Source organism: Camelus dromedarius, chromosome 2 (genome assembly GCF_036321535.1).
Source record: "Camelus dromedarius isolate mCamDro1 chromosome 2, mCamDro1.pat, whole genome shotgun sequence".
Classification (NCBI taxonomy): domain Eukaryota; kingdom Metazoa; phylum Chordata; class Mammalia; order Artiodactyla; family Camelidae; genus Camelus; species Camelus dromedarius.
The window spans coordinates 39289736-39310541 of NC_087437.1; the positions used below are offsets into that span (position 1 = coordinate 39289736).

A 20806-nucleotide genomic window follows, 5' to 3' on the forward strand; every position below is an offset into this window, starting at 1 on the left:
AGAACATTAAAACTGAAGAATAGCAGATATAGTTGATTCTTTTTAACATTCTTTTACAGTATAAAAATCATCAAATCCTTGGTCCATATCACAGTGATAATGCTGAAAAAATTCTAATCACTTTATCATTATTCCCAGCAGTGTCCTGGAGACTCCAATTCTAAGGGCAGGGCTTTCTGTAAGCACCTAACGTGAAGACAGAACTGAGAAAAATTTTGGAGAAATGGTTTCTTCAAATGAAGTATACTTGATAATAACATTTTAATGCAATATTGACATTTGTAGTTTTTAACTCTGTTGGGCAGAATCTTGATGGAAAAGAAAATCACTTGTGACACCTTCAGTGTGGGTGTCTAATATCATGGCAATTTAACCCAGTTTTATCCTATATCAGAGGTATTCCATCAGAAAAGAACTAAAGTGTCCTTCGTGTTTTACAGAAGAAAGTTGTTTCTCATAACACATAATGCTAAAATTGTCTTAAAATTATTAACTATTATTAAGCAAATACTATGGGAAATATTGGTGGTTTATTTTCAGAGATTTTTGATAAATAATTTAATACATGTATGTAAGTATAAACACACTGTCTTGGTCAGAGTATTGGTTTATCATCTATTTAGGCTGAATTGCTTTGCTTTGGCTGAACAGCTGAAAAGCTGAGCCAAATCATGACATTCGTGATGTGTGTGGCATTTACAGTTGAACAGAGGATGATCTACACTCTCACTACTCAGAGTAGGGTCCCCAGACCAGCAGCTTCAGAAATGCCTTGGATCTGTTAGTTCCTTCAGCACCAGATCTAATGAATTAGCATGTACATTATAACAAGATATCTAGGTGATTAAAGCATTAATACATCAGGGGATCTGAACTCTGACTACACATTGGAATCATGAAAGGTGCCTTTAAAATGTTTGATTCTCAGTTCTTACTCTAGACCTATTAGATCAGACTTTTTTAAAGGGAGGACCAAGGCATGGGTATGTCTAAACACTCACCAAGCGATTCTAACGTGCGGCCAGATTTGAGAACTGTTGGTTACCCAGTGCCCAAGCAATCAGTAAATTCAGTGTATTCTGAAAGGACAAGAAAGGAGAAAGTCAAACCAATTACTTTGCATTTAGTGCCACTCTATAAATGATTGATTTTTTTTTACCTGTTAATACGTTGGCTTAGCTACTGTGTGAACACAGCCTATTATGTCTCAGCCTGCCCAGAAGTGTATTGTATTGTAAATCAAGAAGAGGAACACTTTGCCATCCAAATTAATTAAAAGAAGATTTTAGGTTTGTTTCTCTACTTTCTTTTGCCAACCTCATTTTGCAACCTGACAGGTCTAAATGCTGAATCTCAGACACTGCATGTTTAAACTACTGCACTTTTGAGTTAGCCACCCTCTTTTCCGTGCACTCAGTTCTCAATTTTTACCTCAAATGTCCCCTTTTCACTGTAGCCCAAGTGTATTTTCCATTTCCTGAATTCCTGTGTTGCTCAGTGCTTCTGTCATGTGCTCTCATTTTACGGTCTTGTAGTGTTAGCGCCACTGTTTAGTGGAGTACAGTTACCTGTTTAATTTCTACACATAATCTCAAGCATTAGCAATCTATTCCAAAATCGTACACATGAATAGGAAAGGAAAACAGAAGTCATGGCATAGTACATATGACAGCCATTATTATCCCTTCTTACAGATGATGATACTGAGTCTCAGAGAGGCAAGACGACAGGCTAGTAAGTGTCAACACTAAGATATTTTCCCCAAGGCCATCTGACTCAAAGCACAGAGGAAATTTGTTTCGCTTTTGCTTGTGTGTGTGTGTGTGTGTGTGTGTGTGTGTGTGTGTGTGTGTGTGTATGTTTCTAATATGTTATGGTACTTTAATTATAGTTCTGGGCCAGATTAAGACTATGAACACGCTGAAAACATACTGAAAGAAGTCTCATCCTTAAAATCAATGTCCACTCTTGTCGTTGGAATGAACTCAATGATTTTTCTTTTTTACAGTCACTTGGTTTCTTTTGTCAGAAAATTATTGAAGCTTGATGGGTAGGGGCAAAAGGAGGAGCTCTTATTGTCTGTCTTTCTTTAAAATTACTTTTAATACACAAGTATTACCTGAACAACATTCTTGTGAAAAATCAGAACAGTATGGAGATGAATGAAGTCTCTTGTCCAGCACCTCCACAAGCACATACCACACTCCACCCACCCAGTCTAGGTACCTTCCTTCCCTCTTCACAAGTAATCGTTTTATCTGTGCACACTCTTTAAGACATTTTAGGGTATTTAAACACATATATGTGATATATTATAATAACTCCAAATGATGGCAAATATTGGTGTGTTGATTGTTACGTTGATAAAACTATGACTCTTGGGAATTAAGAGTTTGATTAGTATGTTTAAAGGAAAAGACCTGAGAAGGATATCTAATTCAGGGCTTGACAGATTCAAAATTATATCTCAACCCTGTGGAATAATACCCTAAAGCTAGAAAGATAAAAATTTAGCTAGCATAAATATTAAAGCCCTGCACAAAGTACTGGTAGCAAATGGAGAATTCTGATTTAATATTAGTTTATATGGAAAAATGTAGCAGTTTGTTTATCACAGACTCAGAATTCAATAAAAATTCTAATACTTCAAAAAGTCAGTATTTCTTATCGCTAAAATAAGATTCCTTTAAAAACATCAGCAATTACTCCAGAATATCTAAGTTTAGAAGGAGAATACTAGACTGTGTAAAATGCCTATAATATAGTAAACTAGTCATTTTAAAACGTGGTACTAATTTTGTGATTTATGTTCTTTATGTTTGGAAAGAAGGTCCCTTGGTGCTCATCACCCCCAGACCTGACCAGACAGCCATTTTTTCTTCTTTTTTATAACAAAAACTAGTGCCAATGAAAAGAAAACTCATTTTTACTGCAGTACAAAACATTCCTTATGATTTCAGCATAAAGAGGTCCTATGATAAGACACTGGAATAATCTTCCTTCTCAATGTTGATGTCTTCCCAAGTAAGGATCTTGCCCTGTGGAATTAAATCTCACTCACTATAAAGCTAATGATCTATTATGATAATTTTGTTTTGTTTTGTTTTAAGAATGTTTATGCCCAACATTCTTTGACAGAATACTTGGAACTGGGGGCATGGGAAGTCAGGGACATCCTCTGCATGAGACATGTGCTTCCCCACACTAAGTCTTGACCTCTCTGCTTGATTTTTTTCTTTGACATATCAAAAAACAGATTTTGGGTAAAAAAATTCTCCAAACAAGAAAATTTAAAAGCCTTAAAATCACCAGTCATATGAAAAGCTTTCTGTATGTGTGTGGATATCTTCCTGTTATGGGTTTAGATATTTAGGTATTGATTGTACAGAGTACAAGGAAGTATAGGTTCTGAGAGAGAAACGGATTTCCCTTTCCTAATGGTAGATGAGTGTAATATGATTGACTTTATGACTGACTGATCATAAGACATAGGTGACCGTGAGTCTTGACCTCTTTTCATACTTTCTAAGTTAAAGTTACCTCACACATACACATGCTAAGTATTTCAGAAAACGGAATCCTGAGTGATAAGGAAGAATCTGAGTCAATGGGGCAAATGTATTGATGTCTTTTTAAGAACTCCAAACCATGGTTTTATTTGAATTTATCTATCTCTGCCCTGACATCCACCATAATACACAAGGAAAGTCAAGGTCTTAACTCTGTTACTGACTTTATTCAGCAGCCTCAGACCAATAATAGATGTTTATCTACTATGTGCTGCTCCAGATAGAGTAGCTCATTTTAATTCTCCCCTCCAGGTTTCCTTCCCTAAGGAAGGAGCTGTATCTCGGATCTGTCTAATTAATCAGGACGTGAAGAAGAGAAAATTGTGAAGCAATCCCTATGCTCAATTTTGCTGGGCTTTAAAAAGCTCAATAAAGTTTCTATCTACATTTTCTTGTTTATACTGTAGAGTAAAATGGATCAAACAAGCAAAGATTTGTGGCCACAGAGACAGCGCCTTTGTACAATCTAACACATACTGTGTATCAAAGAAATACTGTGCTACTTCTCTGAAGCTGACATTGGAATGACATTGTAATCCTGGCCATCTGTCTTCCTCCTCTAGATGTCAATGAATGTGCTGTGGTGAATGGAGGCTGCCAGCAGCGCTGTATTAACACTCTGGGCACCTTCCACTGTGAATGTGATACAGGATACAGACTCCATGCTGATGGACGCACCTGCATAAGTGAGTAAATATTAGAACCAGCTTGACGTCGTTTTCAATGAAAATCGACCTGCCCATGTAGGGGCAGGAAGAAAAGGTTTTTCTGTTATAAAAATCTCTCTAGAAGCTGACGGTTTTCAAGTACAATTCTATCTCTTAGAATAAAAAAGATATTTTGCTATTAAAAGAGAGTACAAGACAAAAAAGATGGGGTAGGAAATACAGAAATTAACATTCACAAGCAAAACTTCAATCTCCAGATGTGTGACTGTTTCCATAGCGTATCATTTCTGCCATATGCAGTTCAGTATACATTTGTTAATTATTGCATATATACGGTAAGTTTAACACCTAGCCACACTGAAGAGAGGAAGCTGGGCTGTTACAGTCACGAGCTGCAATGTTCACTCAGTTCAAACCAGACTCAGAACTGGACTCACTGTAACAGCAAAAATTGTAACAGATTATATACTAAGGATTTTCCGGTTGCTCAAGAATAGTTAAAACTACACACACTAAATCTGAGGTTACTCTTATTTGATATACTTATTGTATATCAAAATATTCTTAGATATCAGTTTTAGGCAGTAGAACTATTATTTTAAGTCTTTGAATGTTTCTGAATTTTATAAATTTCCTAATATGAGTATGTACACAGGAAGAAGACACAGAATACCTTAAAATATTATGCTTCCTGCGTGATTTATGAATGTTCTTTTTTGTTTTAACTGAAGCAATTTACATAAAAGTGTGTTTTTTTCATTGAATGAGATCCTCCGATGACACAAGCACATTCTGATTTCATCTTCAGGTCCCTTTTAAAAATATCTATTATATTGAAAGAGTAGCTCCTTATATATCACAATTTAATTGCTGGTTTAATTTACATAGGGATTGTTAACTTGTCCATCTACTCAAATTATTAGTATTTTGTAAGTGTTCTGTAATTATGAAACTTGGAATAGAAATCAGCCAATTTCACCCAATTCTGTAACATATGCTTCCTCTTTCTTTTTCTTAACATGTCTTATAGGACATGAGAGAAGGTCAGGGGAAACAGGTAAAGATGTCCTAGTTGTAGGTCTGATTTTGATATGAGGAAATGGAGGTTCTGAGAGCAAAAAAGGACTTTTCCATGTTGAGTGAGGGCAGAGATACAGGTCATACTGTGGTTTCCCGGGAACTTGATATCATAATGACTACATCCACAGCAGGCACCCGCAGTGGGACAGCAGCACGTGCATGTTTATGAAATCCCCCAAAATCCCCTCCTTTTTGCAGGATTTCTGCTCTTAGCAACAGGGATCCCTTTCCCATCCGCACCCCCAGCCTGTAAGGTCTTCAGCTGGTAACATCCTTAAACTGCCACTCTAACCATAACTTCTCTTCGCCACACAATGTTTAGGAGCAGGATTACCAATACATGCAGGTGGGGTATTTATCAGTAAAGGACGAGCTGGTGAATTTTTGTGTCTGTTATAAATGTATTTTGCAAAGCAATGAATTATATAAATCTATGATATCTGGTCTTTTTGATAAGGCAAAATAAACACTCTAGCAACCAACTAAAAACCAACTAAATTATATTTTCAAGTATAATTAATTTTCTAAATTCTGGCAGTTATTAGCTATTTCTTAGTAGAAGGATTTAGCTCTTTCCTTGTTTCTCACCACCACTGCCCTTGAACTTTCCAATTTTTGTTTTAATGACATCATGTCAAAAGTGGACTTGGATAAGAATATTATGCTTTACCTTTTTTATTGCTTTTCTTTAAAATCCAGTTCCTATTGTGCAAATACATGGACACTATGGTAATAGCATATTTACAGCTCCTTAAGCTGATCATATCTTTGTGCAGAATTTCAACATAGTGTGTATGTATATGTATACATAGTGTGTATATGTATATATGCAGATATATCGAGCAGATTAAGCTAAGGAGCAGTACGGATTTCATGACTGCAGTCATTTTAAAGCGCTCAACCCCTTGGATATCATTCTACAGAAGTACTGGACTGAGAGCCCAGAGACTGACCTTTGAGGAAGTTTTCATGCGTCTCTCATACATTCCCTGAAGTTTCGGTTTCAAAGAATGGTCTTAAGAATCTCAGTTGACACAATTACAGCAATCATTGTTAAAAGGAGCTCAAGAAGAATTTAAGCACTTTGTATTTAACTACTAATAATGCAAGCTTGAGGACAAGAACTGTTTGCTTATTTCTTTTGAAAGAAAAGGTTTACTGTAGAGAACTGTGTCTCACATTGGTTTGTATTTTAAGTAATATTGTAGGAAGGGTTAGATATTTTTAAAAGTGGGAACATTTTTTAATTTTTATTTTTATTGAATATAGTTGATTTAAATGTGTTAGTTTCTAGTGTACAGCGTAGTGATTCAGCTACACATATATATTCTTTTTTATATTCTTTTCCATTATAGGTTATTACAGGATACTGAATATAATTCCTTGTGCTATACAGTAGTACATTGTTGTTTATCTATCTTATCTATAGTAGTTTATATCTGAACTCCTAATTTACCTCCACACCCCTTTTCCTCTTTGGTAACCATAAGCTTGTTTTCTATAAGTCTGTTTCTGTTTTGTAAATAAGTTTGTATCATTCTTTAGATTTCACATGTTAAGTGGTATCATATGATATTTGTCTCTGTCTGACTTACTTCACTTAGTATAATACTCTCTAGGTCCATCCATGTTGTGCAAATCGCATTGTTTTATTCTTTTTTATGACTGAGTAGTATTTCATTGTATAGATAGATACCACATCATCTTTATCCAGTCATCTGTCAGTGGACATTTAGGTTGCTTCCATGTCTTGGCTATTATAAATAGTGCTGCTATGAACATTGGGGTGCATGTAGCTTTTCAACTTAGAGTTCCCTCCAGATATATTATGCCCAGGAGTGGGATTGCTGGATCATATGGTAAGTCTATTTTAGTTTTTTGAAGAATCTTCATAGTGTTTTCCATAATGGCTGCACCAAACGACATTCCCACCCACAGTATAGGAGGGTTCCCTTTTCTCCACACCCTCTCCAGCATTTATTGTTTGTGGACTTTTCAATGATGACCATTCTGACGTGTGTGAGGTGATACCTCACTATAGTGTTAATTTGCATTTCCCTAATGATCAGTGATGCTGAGCATCTTTTCATGTGCCTATTGGTCATCTGTATGATTTTGTTGTTGGTCCATGTTCCATGTTCCATGTTCGATGTCAGTTGTCCTGTTAAGCCTTTTCTGGTTACCCCAGCCAAAAACATTCCTTCTCTTTCTTGTAATGCCATATAATTTAGTGTTGCCGTAATGACGCATTATAACATATAGTTTTATATCTGTGCATTTGGGCTTCAGACCAAATGAAAGACACTGATGACCTTCTAATTATCAGTTTCAAGAGGAGTCTTTTCCATGCCTTTCTCGATGGCCTCTGACACTATTAACCACTCATTTTTCTAAATCTTCCTCTTGACTTCCTGACAGCACAGTTTTCACCTTTGACAGCTGCCTGTCTGTACTTACACACTTATTACCCAGTTCTGACTTTTGATCATCTTCCTCTCTCCTTGCTATCGGCTGAATTGTGTCCATCCAAATGCACATGTTGAAGCCCCAAGTCCCAGTGTGGTGGTATTTGGAGATGGAATATTTGGGAGATGATTAGGTTTAGAAGAGCTCATGAGGGTAGCAGATCCTCATGATAAGATTAATGCTTGTCTAAGAAGAGATACCAGAGAACTTGCTCTCTCTACCATACTAGGATCTAGTTGGAGGGTGACCATCTGAAGCCAGGGAGAGAGCTCTCGCCAGAAACCAGACCCTACTAGAACCTTGATCTTGGACTCTCCAGACTCCACAACTGTGGAAAGATAAATTGATTAAGTCTCTCAGGCTGTGATATGTTGTTCCAGCAGCTCAAGTGGACTAGGGTGGCCATCTCTTCCCCTGGGTTCCTTCTTCTCCAGTCTGTCTCCATTTTGCTCTTATGCGTTTAGACAAAAGTCAATACCTATACAATATCTGGCAAGTATTAGTTAAATGTTAGCTATTATCATAAAAGAATGTATTATAACAGAATAGCTGTTATTGTAACAGAATTATAACAGAATGTATCATAACAAAAAGATATCAGGACTTTACCCAGATGGATTCATTTTTGGGGGGGAAAAACTCAAACTTGAAGTGTTTCTAGCTTTTGGACCTTGGACAAAATACATTATCTTTCCATAGCTTGGAATTGGAGATTTTCTCATTGTTGAAAGGCAGACTTTAGTAGCTATTACTAAATATAAGTAATGATAACGTAGACTAAACTCCTTCTATTGCCAGTGGATATCTTTTAACAGCCAGGAGCTAGATACCAAAATAATCATATTATCCAAATTTTCTGTATTTATCTGTGTAATTTGCATTTTAAGTAACTTGTAAGGTTTTAGCTATAATTTGGTGTCCCTCAAAATCTTTCTTCTCTTCCCATTTTTAATAACAACCTTATGAAATAGACCCAGCTCAAATCTCCAATCACAATCATGTCCTTCCTCTGCTGTTTTTCTTGAAATTGGCCTTCTCAGAGGGGTGAAATAATTAAATGATTGAAGGTTTTAATGCTTGCATAGTTCTCTTACTGCTTTTTCATGCCTTCAGCACATCAGTTTATTAACATCTGTACTTACAAATAAACAAATGGAATCACTGGTGTCTGCACAGAGAAACCTCAGATGAACAGCATGTTAATTATTTTAGTCTTCACTGCAAGAATTCTTTATTTCCACTTGCTGGAAATGGTCAGTTTCTGTTTTTGTTCAGTGGTTCCTTTTATTCTAAGTGATGTGAGGGAAGGAAGAAGAAAGGTTACTAGAAGCTGGAAACTAAAGATTTTTCTGTATGATTAAGTGTGCAGCATGGTAGAATCAGAGGTTATATTTTAATTCTAAATAAATATAAATTAGGTGAAAGAAGAGGGTAGATGTACAACCTAATTAAATAAAGATATCCTTTGTGAAATTCTGAGCTTGAATAAATTTTCTTACGTCAAGATCTTTATCTTCTACATTTTAAGATAATGCAAAACTTAGAAAAAAAGAAGATTGAGAAAACCATTAGATGTGGTGGTCTTCACACAATGGATTCTTTTGTTTTTGATCTCAGTGTTCTGATCAGTTATGTCTAAGTTTTACTTGATAAAAGAAGTGGAGGATTCTTTCCAGGGAATGAAAAGAGATTGCCCTCAAATCGGAGATGAAAGAAGTTAAAGACGTTCATTGTAACTACCTTTCAATTAGTTGCATTATTTATGAAGACAAATTAGAAACAGAATTCATTTCATATGACAGCTGATGTCTTGAATAGGGCTATGTCAGGTTAAAAAAATTGTTTAGTTTGTCAGCTTGATGGCATCTCTCAGTCATTATCAAATTCATCTCCCTCGCAATATTAATCACTTTTGTGTGGTAGGTGATAAATTTAATTCCCCAAAATTGAATCTAAAGAACACTTCTCCTCTGCCCTCCTCATCCCCTGTCTGTAGCCTTGACAAAAAAAAAAAAAAAAAACAACTCATGAACTTCCCAAGTTTTTATCCGTTTTGTTGATGATTAATCCAATTCAAAACCTTTTTCCAAATCCAATAGATTTTAAGAATGCATTTAGCAATCTTTTTTTCTACAGTTTTTCTACAGCCTTCAGACTTGGGAAGGTAAGACTGACAATTTTAGGCAGAGACAGACTGAGGTCTGAATTCCACTGCATCATATAAGAGTTGTGTGATCCTGGCCCAGTTTCTTAATCTCTGATCTTCAGAGTCTGTATCATTCTTTATCTCTCTCTCAGTCTCTCTGATTCTATATCTAGTAAAACCAGGATATAATTCATAAAAATCAATCTTAAACATTGTATAAGGACAGAAACTTTTGGAATGTACTTAAAACATTCGAACGGCTGCCCATAGGGAATCGGGGAGACTAAAAGTGGATTCTGGGGCTAAAAGTGAACAAATAGAACAAGGGAGGCCCTTCCAAGCACCAGGGAGTGATAAGAATTTTCCTTGAACTGAGAAGTATAATAAATTCTACCTTCTGTATCCAAGGTTAAAACAAAACAAAATGATGAAATGTTAGCAGAGTGGTCTTCATCCTTGCCAGCTGCCTTTTCTTTTCCTCTTTCGCTCTGTGTGGAAAATATCTTCACAGGTCTGCCTTCAGAATAATCTCTAGGATTTTTTCTAGTTATATTTGCAAAATATTTTTAGAAGTAAGATTTCTATAATATATATTGCATCAAGTAATAAAACCTGAATTTTAAGCACTGAATAATTTTGTTTTCTTACATTTCCTAAATGATTTCATAGTGCCTTATGGAATAGCCCCTGGATGGGATGAACGTACATATGAAGAGCTGAAAACAGTACCTGGCACAGGGTCGATGTCCAGTAAGTGGTGGCTTGAGTCAGTCATTTATAATTATTATGTGTCTACTCTCACATTATTGTCCCACAATCAGAGTACCATTCAGTGCACAAAGACCCTGAGAATGGGAGATCCTGAATTGTACAGGAGCATAACTTTACATTACTTGTTTGTGATATTACAGAATGGGCTTTAGGACTGTGAGAAAAATAATACTAATCTGAAAACAGCATATCTTGGGAAAAAATTTTTTTCCTTTTTCAAGGTGATAATATTAAGTTAACTCTACCACATAGTCATCCCGTATAGAAGCTGTGTGACTTTGAGCGGTCACTTACCTGTTCAGGAACTGTTTGTCTGTAGCAGGTAATGAGGACAAGTTACGATGCAGGTGTGCAGTGCCTAACACAGAGCAAGCAATCAATGAAAAAATAGCTCATATTATTAGTGTTAGCTCTATACTTGCAGCTGGCTGTAGGCATAGGACTAAACAAAACTACGGAGGGTCAGACACTAGACTTACAAACTTGCTTTGGTGATCAGATGGCTTCCATTGGACATCTTTGTTGCTAGCTTTTTAACAAACATACATTCATCGACTCTTCTAATAACTCTTGTTTTACTTTCCTTTTTTTTTTTTGCCTTCTATATGCTTTTGGAGTTTTAAAGCAATAGTCACAGCTGTATTTTCACCATATAGTAAAATATTCTCATTCTCATTTATTACTGGGTTGAAGATTTATATCTCCCTGTTTCTGAAAGCACTGGAGGCAGCAAGCTTTAGGCAGCTTATGCATTTTCACAGGGTCCAAAGTGAAAAAAGGCATTAAACGTAAAAGAGTACTGCCTCCATCTAAAAGAAGCAGAAGGATTAAGTGCTTGCAAATACCAGATGTGAGCCTGAAACTTAAATCCCAATCTAGTGTCCCAGTATAGTTTTCTAGCTGCTGACAAGAAAAGAGCCCTGCGGTTTCAGCGTTCACATTTTCTAACAACAATAATCATAGAGACATTTTTTTAATTCAGTGACTTCAAAATCTATTACTGAATGCATGTCTTTCATTTTGCAGAGAAACAAATTTTCAGCTAAAGGCCCTCCCAACTTTTACTCCCACCTTAGAAACTTTGACATTAACTTTCAGCTCTGCCCACTTTGTTCTTCACTAAGAAGAAAGGTGCTCTGCTGTTATTTCAGGCTAATCTCCACCTGCCCTCCTCTTAGAACCTTGTCAAAATTTTGGAGGTGAGCAGAAGGAAAGGACTATATGAAAGAGGTGGTAGAATCATCACAGAAATGTAAGGGAACCCAGAGAACATTATGTCCTGTAGCCCCAGGAGAAGCGACTGGCAGGAAGGCAGGAGAGGTCATTACTTCCAAGATTTAGGGAAAATGACTGAAGAGCATTCCTTGAAACTAACAGTGGATAATTTATGAATAAGGCTGGCAAAACGAATCTTAGGGAGTAGTTTTGTTTTAAGATAGAGTATCTTGCTTCTAATATATCCTTCTTTCTCCTCTATGATCAACTTTTTCTCTATCTTAAGACAAAGTTCCTATCAAAACTGGTTTTGCCAGGATTATTCATGAATTATCCACTGTTAGTTTCAAAGAATACTTTTCAGTCATTCTGCTTAACATCTTGACTGTAATGACCTCTTCTTCCTTCCTGACACTCTCTCTTCCTTGAGTGGTAAGACCCAACTTTCTCTTGGTTCTCTTCCATCTCTGGGATGACTGCTTAACCGTTTTTAGACTTTCTCTCTGTCCACCTCCAAAATTTTAATGATCTTCAGAGTTCTGGCTTTGACCCTTTCTCCACTCCCTCCTGTGTGGTCTCTTTCACTTGCACAGCTTTACCTACTGCAGTTAGCTAGGATTGAATGTTGTCCACATCAGTAGCACTGAATCAGATCACTCTCCTCGTTCTTGAACCCAGAGGTCCAGCCACTGCCTGACCTCCTCACTGAGGATGTCCCCCAGCACTGCAAACTTAGTGAACCTAAAATTAAGTGTATCTCCCTTCCTACCCTCCACCCCACAACTTTCTTCTTCTCTGAGTAGTACTGACAGCTCAGGCCACCCATTCTCCAGGCCAGTCTGGTAAATCTGGAATCACTCATGACTCCCTCTCTCTGATGCCACCCCTCAGGTTCCCCAGTGGGACCAACGGGCAATTTCTCCATAGTATCTCCCTAAGAGCAATCCCATTATGACTACTTGCATTCAGGCCCTTGGCATTTTTTAAAGAAAGTTTTATTGTGATTATCTGTTTACTGGTATCATCCTTCATACTTGCCCCCTTTAATCCATTATCTTAATGACTGCCAGAAACATCTTTTGAAAATATAATAAAAAAAATTCTTACCATCCTTAAAAATGCTTATTGTCTCTATATATCCTTTAGAATTAACCCAAAATTCTTATTATGGCTTATAAGATGCCTCAAGATCTGACTCGTGGTTACTTTTGACTTACCTGCCATTTTCTACTCTGTACTTCATTCTCCAGATACAGACACACTGAAATTTGCAGTTCCTTAAGTATACCAGAAGTTTCCACATTCCCACACCTTTGTCTTAGTGTTCCATCTGTCAGACACTCCCTGCTTCTGCAGTGCTTGTCCCTGGGTTTGAGTGCAAGTCAACACGTTCCCCTCTCACCTCACAATCTTTCCTCATCTCCCCCAACTTCACTTAACTTCTCCTCCCTTTCAATGCAAAGTTTGGAATCACCTCTTCTGAGAAGACTTTCCAGATCTACTCCCATATGTATAATCCAAATTTGTCAACTGTTTTAGAAGATTTAAAGATTATTTCAGTGGTGGGACACAACATAAAGACACTCAGATAGATGAAAGGAAGAACTCTTTGTTACTTAAAGTTCCAAATGAGAGAAAGGTGCCATTCAGGGCTACCCACTGGACTACATCCAAGACAAAATAACAAGCTAGTTGTTCACAAAGGAGGCAGCTTATATGGCCAGTGGGGGTGGATTCAGGCTAAGCTCACAGTCCTCCTAGAGACTGGATATTTTAAATAATTCCACAACTCCAAGGAAGGGGCCATCCCTGGGTGTTAGGTATCTGGGAACCTCTGACAGTTGGATATGTGTGTATCTTCACTCTAGAATGTCTGATAAGGGAAGTAGTTGGGGTGGGGGCTTAGCAAACTGACTGCAAAGGGGGAACTGAGAATTTTGAGCCATGACCTCAAACCCAAGGCTAGACAGCACTTGTGAAATGTTACATTATACCACCACATACAGCCAAGGGCCCATCTCTAACACAGAGCCTCTCCCAATGGATTTATCCTCTCGTCTATTGCCCCCAATAGAATTTACTCTCTTTTGTATTCTCAGTACCTAGCATGTGTCTGAAATAAAGTGTTTACTTTTATTAGATGACTCTGTATTGATTCCGTGTTTAAAATATACAGATCCTTGCAACAAATTATGCTTTGTTTAGATGTAGGAGCATTTTGCCTCTCTGACAATCTGCTTCTCTTTATTAGATAAGAAGAATTATACAATGCATGGCTTTGGCTCCTAGGAAACCCAGCATGTAGGCTTAAATGCAGAGATTCCATTTAACCTATATTCCTAATTTAGCTTTCTCTACCCCACTTCGTAACATGGCTTTTGTTTTTCTGCAGTGGTTATTTTTTGTGCCTTCTCCCTCCTTTTAAGCCTTAGCTTTGGTGGTTCTATTATAAATATGTTTTAGACAGTACACTGCCTCAAATTATCTTTGTAAGTAGATGGAATATGCACGTAATAGAACCAACTAAATTTAAGCTTAGATTTGTCACTTGGCTTCTTGTGAAAGTCTCATGGACAGTATTTGAAACCCTAAGTATAACACAGATATGAACTTGCCATTTGGTGGGATGATTTGCATACTGGTTCTCTGAAATCCCAGGTCTCCTGTCAATGTCAGAGCATATCTGGGGGACAAAGACTGGCCTCTGAACCACAAGAGTGGGAAAACTTCCTCAGATTTTGTAGAGCCTAGAGCCTGGTGCTGAGCAGCCACTTTGTAAAGATAGGATATTTGTATGATTATGAATGGGAGTCCAGGGCAAAGCTGTGATCAAAATCCAGGGTGTCATTTCCAGTCACAGGATAAAGACAAGGAGTAAGACACAAAAGCCAAGGGAAAGGGCTGGGGCCACTAATCCTCGGTACCTACATACACATTCTGAGAATTTGAGTTCTGAAAGCAAAGTGGTGGTGCTGTCGACAAGCACGGGCCCAAGGTAGGGTTCAAGTTTGAGCCAAAGAAGGAGATAGGCAAGAAAGGAGTTTGAACTCTGACACTGAGAGCATTTTAGGGAACATCTCTTCAGTAGTCATGAGACAAGAATAAGACCATTGACCTAACAATCAAGTCTGCATGTCTCCTGCCCCTGCAGGCTTGCTGGTTTGGGTGGATTAAGGCTGCTGGGGCATGGAGCATACCCAGGAAAAGGCAGGGCTCCTTGAGGCTCAGTCCTCTGGGTCGAAGTGTCATCTAGATGCTGTGCAAGCTTAGTCCAAGTACGTTCTTTTCAGACACATTAATTAATCCAGAGATTCAAACTCTTGAATCTAAGTAATTAGACTTTGGAAGTAATTTTGGCTATGTCTGCTAGTAATAATAATTACCATGATTTAAAAAATATTATCTCTAATCCTCCCAAAAACCTTAAGAGGTAGATACGATTACTCTCGTTTTAAAGATAACGAAACTGGGGTTCACAGAGGTTAATGTTACAGCTTTGGAATCACAGGCGTGGGTTTACAGGCTTGCAGATTACCACTCTGAAATCAAGCATGACGGTGTACTGAAGTGTGCTTCACACTTTTTGAAGGGGAAAAAGGAGTTGAGTACATCTGCCGTGTAACCTTTGCTAAGCTGCTCTCTTCTGGGCTAGATGGTATGGTAATTTAGTCTTATTTCATCCCAAGTTTGGGAATTTAAGAAGATTCTCTGTGTTCCCTCTTGGAAATAAAAGTTGGCTCATTCTGTGAACTCCCACACTGGTTGGTCTCGGCTGTGGTGGGCTGGCCTTCTGTCTGGGCAGGAATACAAGTCAGACTCTTAAGCTTTCACAACAGAATGTCAACCTTGCCTCCCTGGTGTCTGGTGTCTAAACCTTATGGCTCTCACTTCAATCGACAATGTAGAAATTCTGCACCGCAGGCCTGTGTTAGAGGATTTGACTGTGAGCTGAATGGGAGCCAGCATTCATCCAAATCTCCCTTCAGACATCTGAAATACAGAGTGCATAGCAGAAGGATCATAAGCCTTGGCACCGAAAGCTCTAAGTCAGAATCTCAGCTTTGCACCTACTAGCTGTGTGAGCGTGGGCATGTTGTTAAATGATAACAATGGCTAATATTTATAGAATATGTATGATCTATTGGGGCACTGCATTAAGCTTCTATTCACCATTTCATTTAAACCTCATAAAACCTGGGGAAGTGAGTTCTCTTCTTCTCACTGTTTTAGCAATGGGAAGAAATAAGACTCAAGAAAGTTTAAGCAACTTGAGGAAGGACACTCAGCTTGTGGGTAGTAGACAATGGGATATGTCTTTTGGGTGGAGTTGCCCAGTTGAATCCAGTGATGTTCAAACAAATAAACATGTCTGTTCAAAAGGAAGGTGTTGGGATGTTTGGACTTGCTTTCGTAGGAAGGAAAAGACACCAATTAAAATGTAAAGGACTCACAATGCAGAGCTGTGTGGAAAATGGATTAGGCAGATATGGAATCAAGGAGAACCTGTAGAGATTCTTGCCTTAAGGCTGGACTGGTGAGCGGTCCTGGTACTTTGGACTGTCACAGTCAAGACACCAGAAAGCTGCAGGGTTTTTTGTTTTTTGTTTTTTGTTTCTTCTATCTGTTTCCAACCATATGAATTTTATTTTACAAAGTAGTGTATCATACACAATTTTATAGTTTAATTTTTCACAATTTTAAAGTAGTTTTATCAAAGTCAGTATAACCATTTGAACATACATGCTAAGAACATGGGATTTGCATCAGATGCTAAAATTTTGCTGTATTATTTAATAACAACCTAATGATTTGTAATGAAGTAAAAAGAAAAGGGTTCCAAGACTTATTCTTGTTTGACATTGTTCAGATTTTGATTGGAAAGTTTTATATTGTATGTTTTCGTATTCACCAGAAGCCTTCATCATGCTGGCCCCGACCAAATGAAAGCCACAGATGATGAGCCAATAGCAAGAGTGCCTTTGCCTGTTCTGCTTTGCCATAATCTCAGTGCCCACTTTCATTTATTTTAGAAATGAATACAGTACATGGCTCAAACTTTTAATAATTGCAATGGAATGGTTTGAGTGATTTTCTGCCTCTAACATTTTCTCTATTGTATGTTGTGAAAAAAATATCTAAGATTTCAGCATTTCTCCTGGATTCAAGGGAAACAAATGCATGTTTATTGTAATAACAAACTGACTAATTACTCCTCTTTTGTCTGGGGAGAATGCATTGATTCCTACAACTCACCTTTTTAAAATTCTTGAAGTTTCAAAACCGTCAAATTTCAACCTGGCCTTATTTCCAAAAGAAAATGATTTACTAATCTCCCTTATTTTTCATTATAACTTTTATATGAGACCTGGTGGTGTAAGAACTACAGTATTTCATCTCTTGGTATTTCCGCAGGACTAGTGATGGTTGCTAAGTGCCACGTCACATACATTCCAGGACAATGGAAGAAGCAGTTGTGCCCTCGGCCTCTGCAGCTCCACTCGGAATATCAAAACAGACTGTCCTGCTTTGTCACACAGTTGCTTAGGACCACGGTATAAGGAATTTAAACTTGTATGGAATCATCGAAATAGAAAATTTAAGATGAGGAAGAACAGGCTTCCTTCATTCCAGTGACTGACATAGTTGCTAACCCTTCTCCTTGTAGAAAGCATGAATTAATAATTGCAGAATCTCCAGTTCAGTAGGATACATCTTACATTGGAAGCAACAATTACGAGATCAAGAATAATTGATATTCCATGTAACCCATTAAAACAGGTCTCATTTAATGCAATATGGTTTAAAATTGTATCTCTTTCAAGTCGGCTAACCTGAATGTAGGCACCCTTTTTTGCACTTTACAGCAAAACTGAGCAATTCCCTCAACCATCTCCATCAGAGGACCTTGAACCGAGAGCACGTGTTTAATGATGCCTGGACTAGCTATTGATTAAACACTGGCAATGTTCAGAGGAATTGAGAATCAAAAAGCCTCCCCACGGCCAGCTCTGCCATGCTCACTTCTTAATAGATGGCAAAGGAGGATTCTAAATGAGATCTGCTGCCCGGCTCGTCCTCAGAACTCCACAGGCAGTGGGATTAATTTCTGTTTCACAGTCCTTTCAAACTACTGTATCTAAAATGTCCAAAATGAATACAGATGTCCTTCCTTTTTTATTTCCTTGTTCCTTCTTTTTGAGGAAAAAAAAAATTTCTCATATGAATTTAATGCCTAGAATGGTAACACTTCAAATGTGGAATGAATGAAAGTTCACCATTAATTAATACATAAAGAATAGAACAAATGCTGGGAAGATAATTCAGGCTGAGTAATTCCCCAAATCAAGCAAGCAAACAACAACCAAAAGGTTAAAAGAAAACGGTGAGTAAGAGAGGATAAAAAGGAGAAAAAGGATTTGAAGCCAGAACTAATATTCACACTGCCATTGCTCTGTTGAGTTGGTTAGTATCCAGAGGCTCAGATATTTTTAGGGTATTCTTTTGTCTGGGTGGGAGATTGTGACCCAGAGCTGTGAAGTAAGGCTGTTTCTACACTTAAAAAAATGTGATTTTCAATGGTGGAACCACCCAGCTGTTTTACCTTCAACAAACATTGATGGAACACCTAAAGTGTGTCAGGCACATTGCTTGGTGCTTTCCCTTTTAAAGGTGTTTATTCTGCCCCCAACAATCCTGTGAAATACTCATTATAATCTTTTTAAAGATGTGAAAACTGAAGCTCAGAGGAATTAAATAAATCTCCTATTATCAAACAATCAGTAAATAGGCGAGACTAAAGTCACGCTGCTAGAAACGGTCAGAGCAAGGATTAAAGTCCAGATATTTTGAATGATATTCTCTTGAGCTAAATACCATATAATACCATCCTTAGCTTAATAATACACATTTAATGAAATTTCCTGCGTGAAGCTCAGATTTTTTTTATTGTTGTTTGTTCTTTTCCTTTTTTTTATATTTCCTAAGGATTACATCCTCCGGTTAAAAAATATTTGGAAGGACAAACAAACAAGATAAATAGGGAGAGAAGAGAGGAGCACTGAGCAGCAACTGGTGTTATCTAGGCTTCTTTCATTTCAGGTTTTTCTCTTCGTAATTGAGGCCCTGCTACTTTTTGTTACCTGTTCGTATCACAGCGCACATATTACACACAGACACACACACACACCTCAATGTATAGCAAGCTAAAAGCATTTGCAAAACTCACTTTAATTGTGGCAGATACCTTCCGATATTTACATGAATGTATATAAACATGGAATCTTTTTTCTCTTCTAAGTAATACTGACATTAATATTTATTTGCATGTATGGTCTAGATATTTTATTGTTTTGTGGGCAAGATTTCAAGCAGGAGGATTAAAGTAGAAGTTAAAAGAAAGCATATTTTAAAAAATTCTTGAAACCTATTGTTAAAATGTTTTCAGATTTTAATACGATTTACTGATCCATTACCACTGAATGCTAGTTCCTAGCTTATTCTTACTGGCATCAAATTTTATTGTCCCTTTCAATGCTTACAAATTTGATAACTGAAACCATGCACATACTTTTACTTCTTAAGTTTGGATTCTAAAAATATACATGTCATTTGTATTTCTTTTTATGAGTTTGCTGCTAAGATACTTAGTCTAATTTTTTAAAATTGTGAATTTCATCTTATACGTATATTGCTTTATCCAGCAAACATAATAATTATCTGTCATATTTGTTACAAATGTTGTCATAATTTTTGAGCATAAAAGGAATATGTGTGTATCACAATTTAGAATATATATAAGAAAAAATAGAAAATAGTAAAAAAATCAAAACCATCACTCAGAATTAACCAGTGTCAATATTTTTGTTATACTAAGTGAGAATTTGGGTACTGAGATTTGGAAAGATTCTTGGGGCAGAACTAGAGACAAATCTAATAGACATTCCGTGTACTTCCAACACTTTTGCTGTCTATCTGTCTACCTACCTACCTATCTGTCTGTCTATCTATAATCTATCTATTTATTAGTATCAATCAATCATCTATATGGTTTTAAGAGCTCTCAAACTAGGACTGCCTGCTCTCTTTTCTCAGCAAATGAGATTGTATCTGAATTCTTTGAATTGTAATAAAATGGAAAGCTGGGACTCCAAGGGAAGGACTCATCAAAGGGCTCCAGGGCTCTGTATTCCCTAATTCTAACAATGCCACACTTCATCGACCCTAACATAGCTGCTGCAAGACGCTGGGGTTCTTTTCTGTGCCCCAGCGCTAGTGCAGAAGAAGTTCTTTGTAGAGGGCCGCTAGTCACTGAGGTTTTCCAACGGAGACAACCAAGCAACTGTTCCAACTGAGAAAGCTTCTGACTTTTAACATGGTTTTGTTCAGGACAAGAAATTAAGGGCCTGTGGCCACATTAATTCAATATATTTTTAAACTTGGGGGCATTAGTGGATAATTATTTCCATGATATTATGTACAAATGCATAATTTTTAAGACCCTCAAACATTGATCTTAAAGAGGAAATTTTGAAGAGAACAATTAGGCAAACATGATTATCAATCTTCAAAAAGGATGATTAACATGATGCAGAATTCCCTATCTTTACCGTAGGTTTGGAAAGCAGTTTCTTAAAGAGGGGCATGTAAGCCTCGAGGAGACAATGTCCTCAGTTTGCTAATCTGTCTTTCTCCCACAAGCCAGAAAAATGACAAAGCGTTAAGAGCCTTGAATGTGAGTTAACATACATTTCTTTTTCTTTTCCAACAGAAATGAAATCATACTTTATAAAACTTCTGGAAACTCTCTTTAAAATTAATATATGTCCTCTTCAATGCTGTTATAATTTGACAAAATCATTTTTAATGACTGACGCTCAATTTTATGTTAAAGA

The 20806-nt window shown here is 37.1% G+C and overlaps 1 protein-coding gene across 4 annotated transcripts in view; it reads left to right on the forward strand.

Annotated features, from left to right (window-relative positions):
* The window catches only part of LOC105085967 (EGF-like and EMI domain-containing protein 1), a 423143-nt gene that overhangs the window by 373667 nt on the left and 28670 nt on the right, over positions 1 to 20806 (forward strand). For all 4 annotated transcript variants that reach the window (XM_064492592.1, XM_064492589.1, XM_031450749.2 and 1 more), the window contains one exon: positions 4133 to 4255. In XM_064492592.1, coding sequence (XP_064348662.1) covers positions 4133 to 4255 — 123 coding nt within the window. The remainder of the gene's footprint in view (positions 1 to 4132; positions 4256 to 20806) is intronic.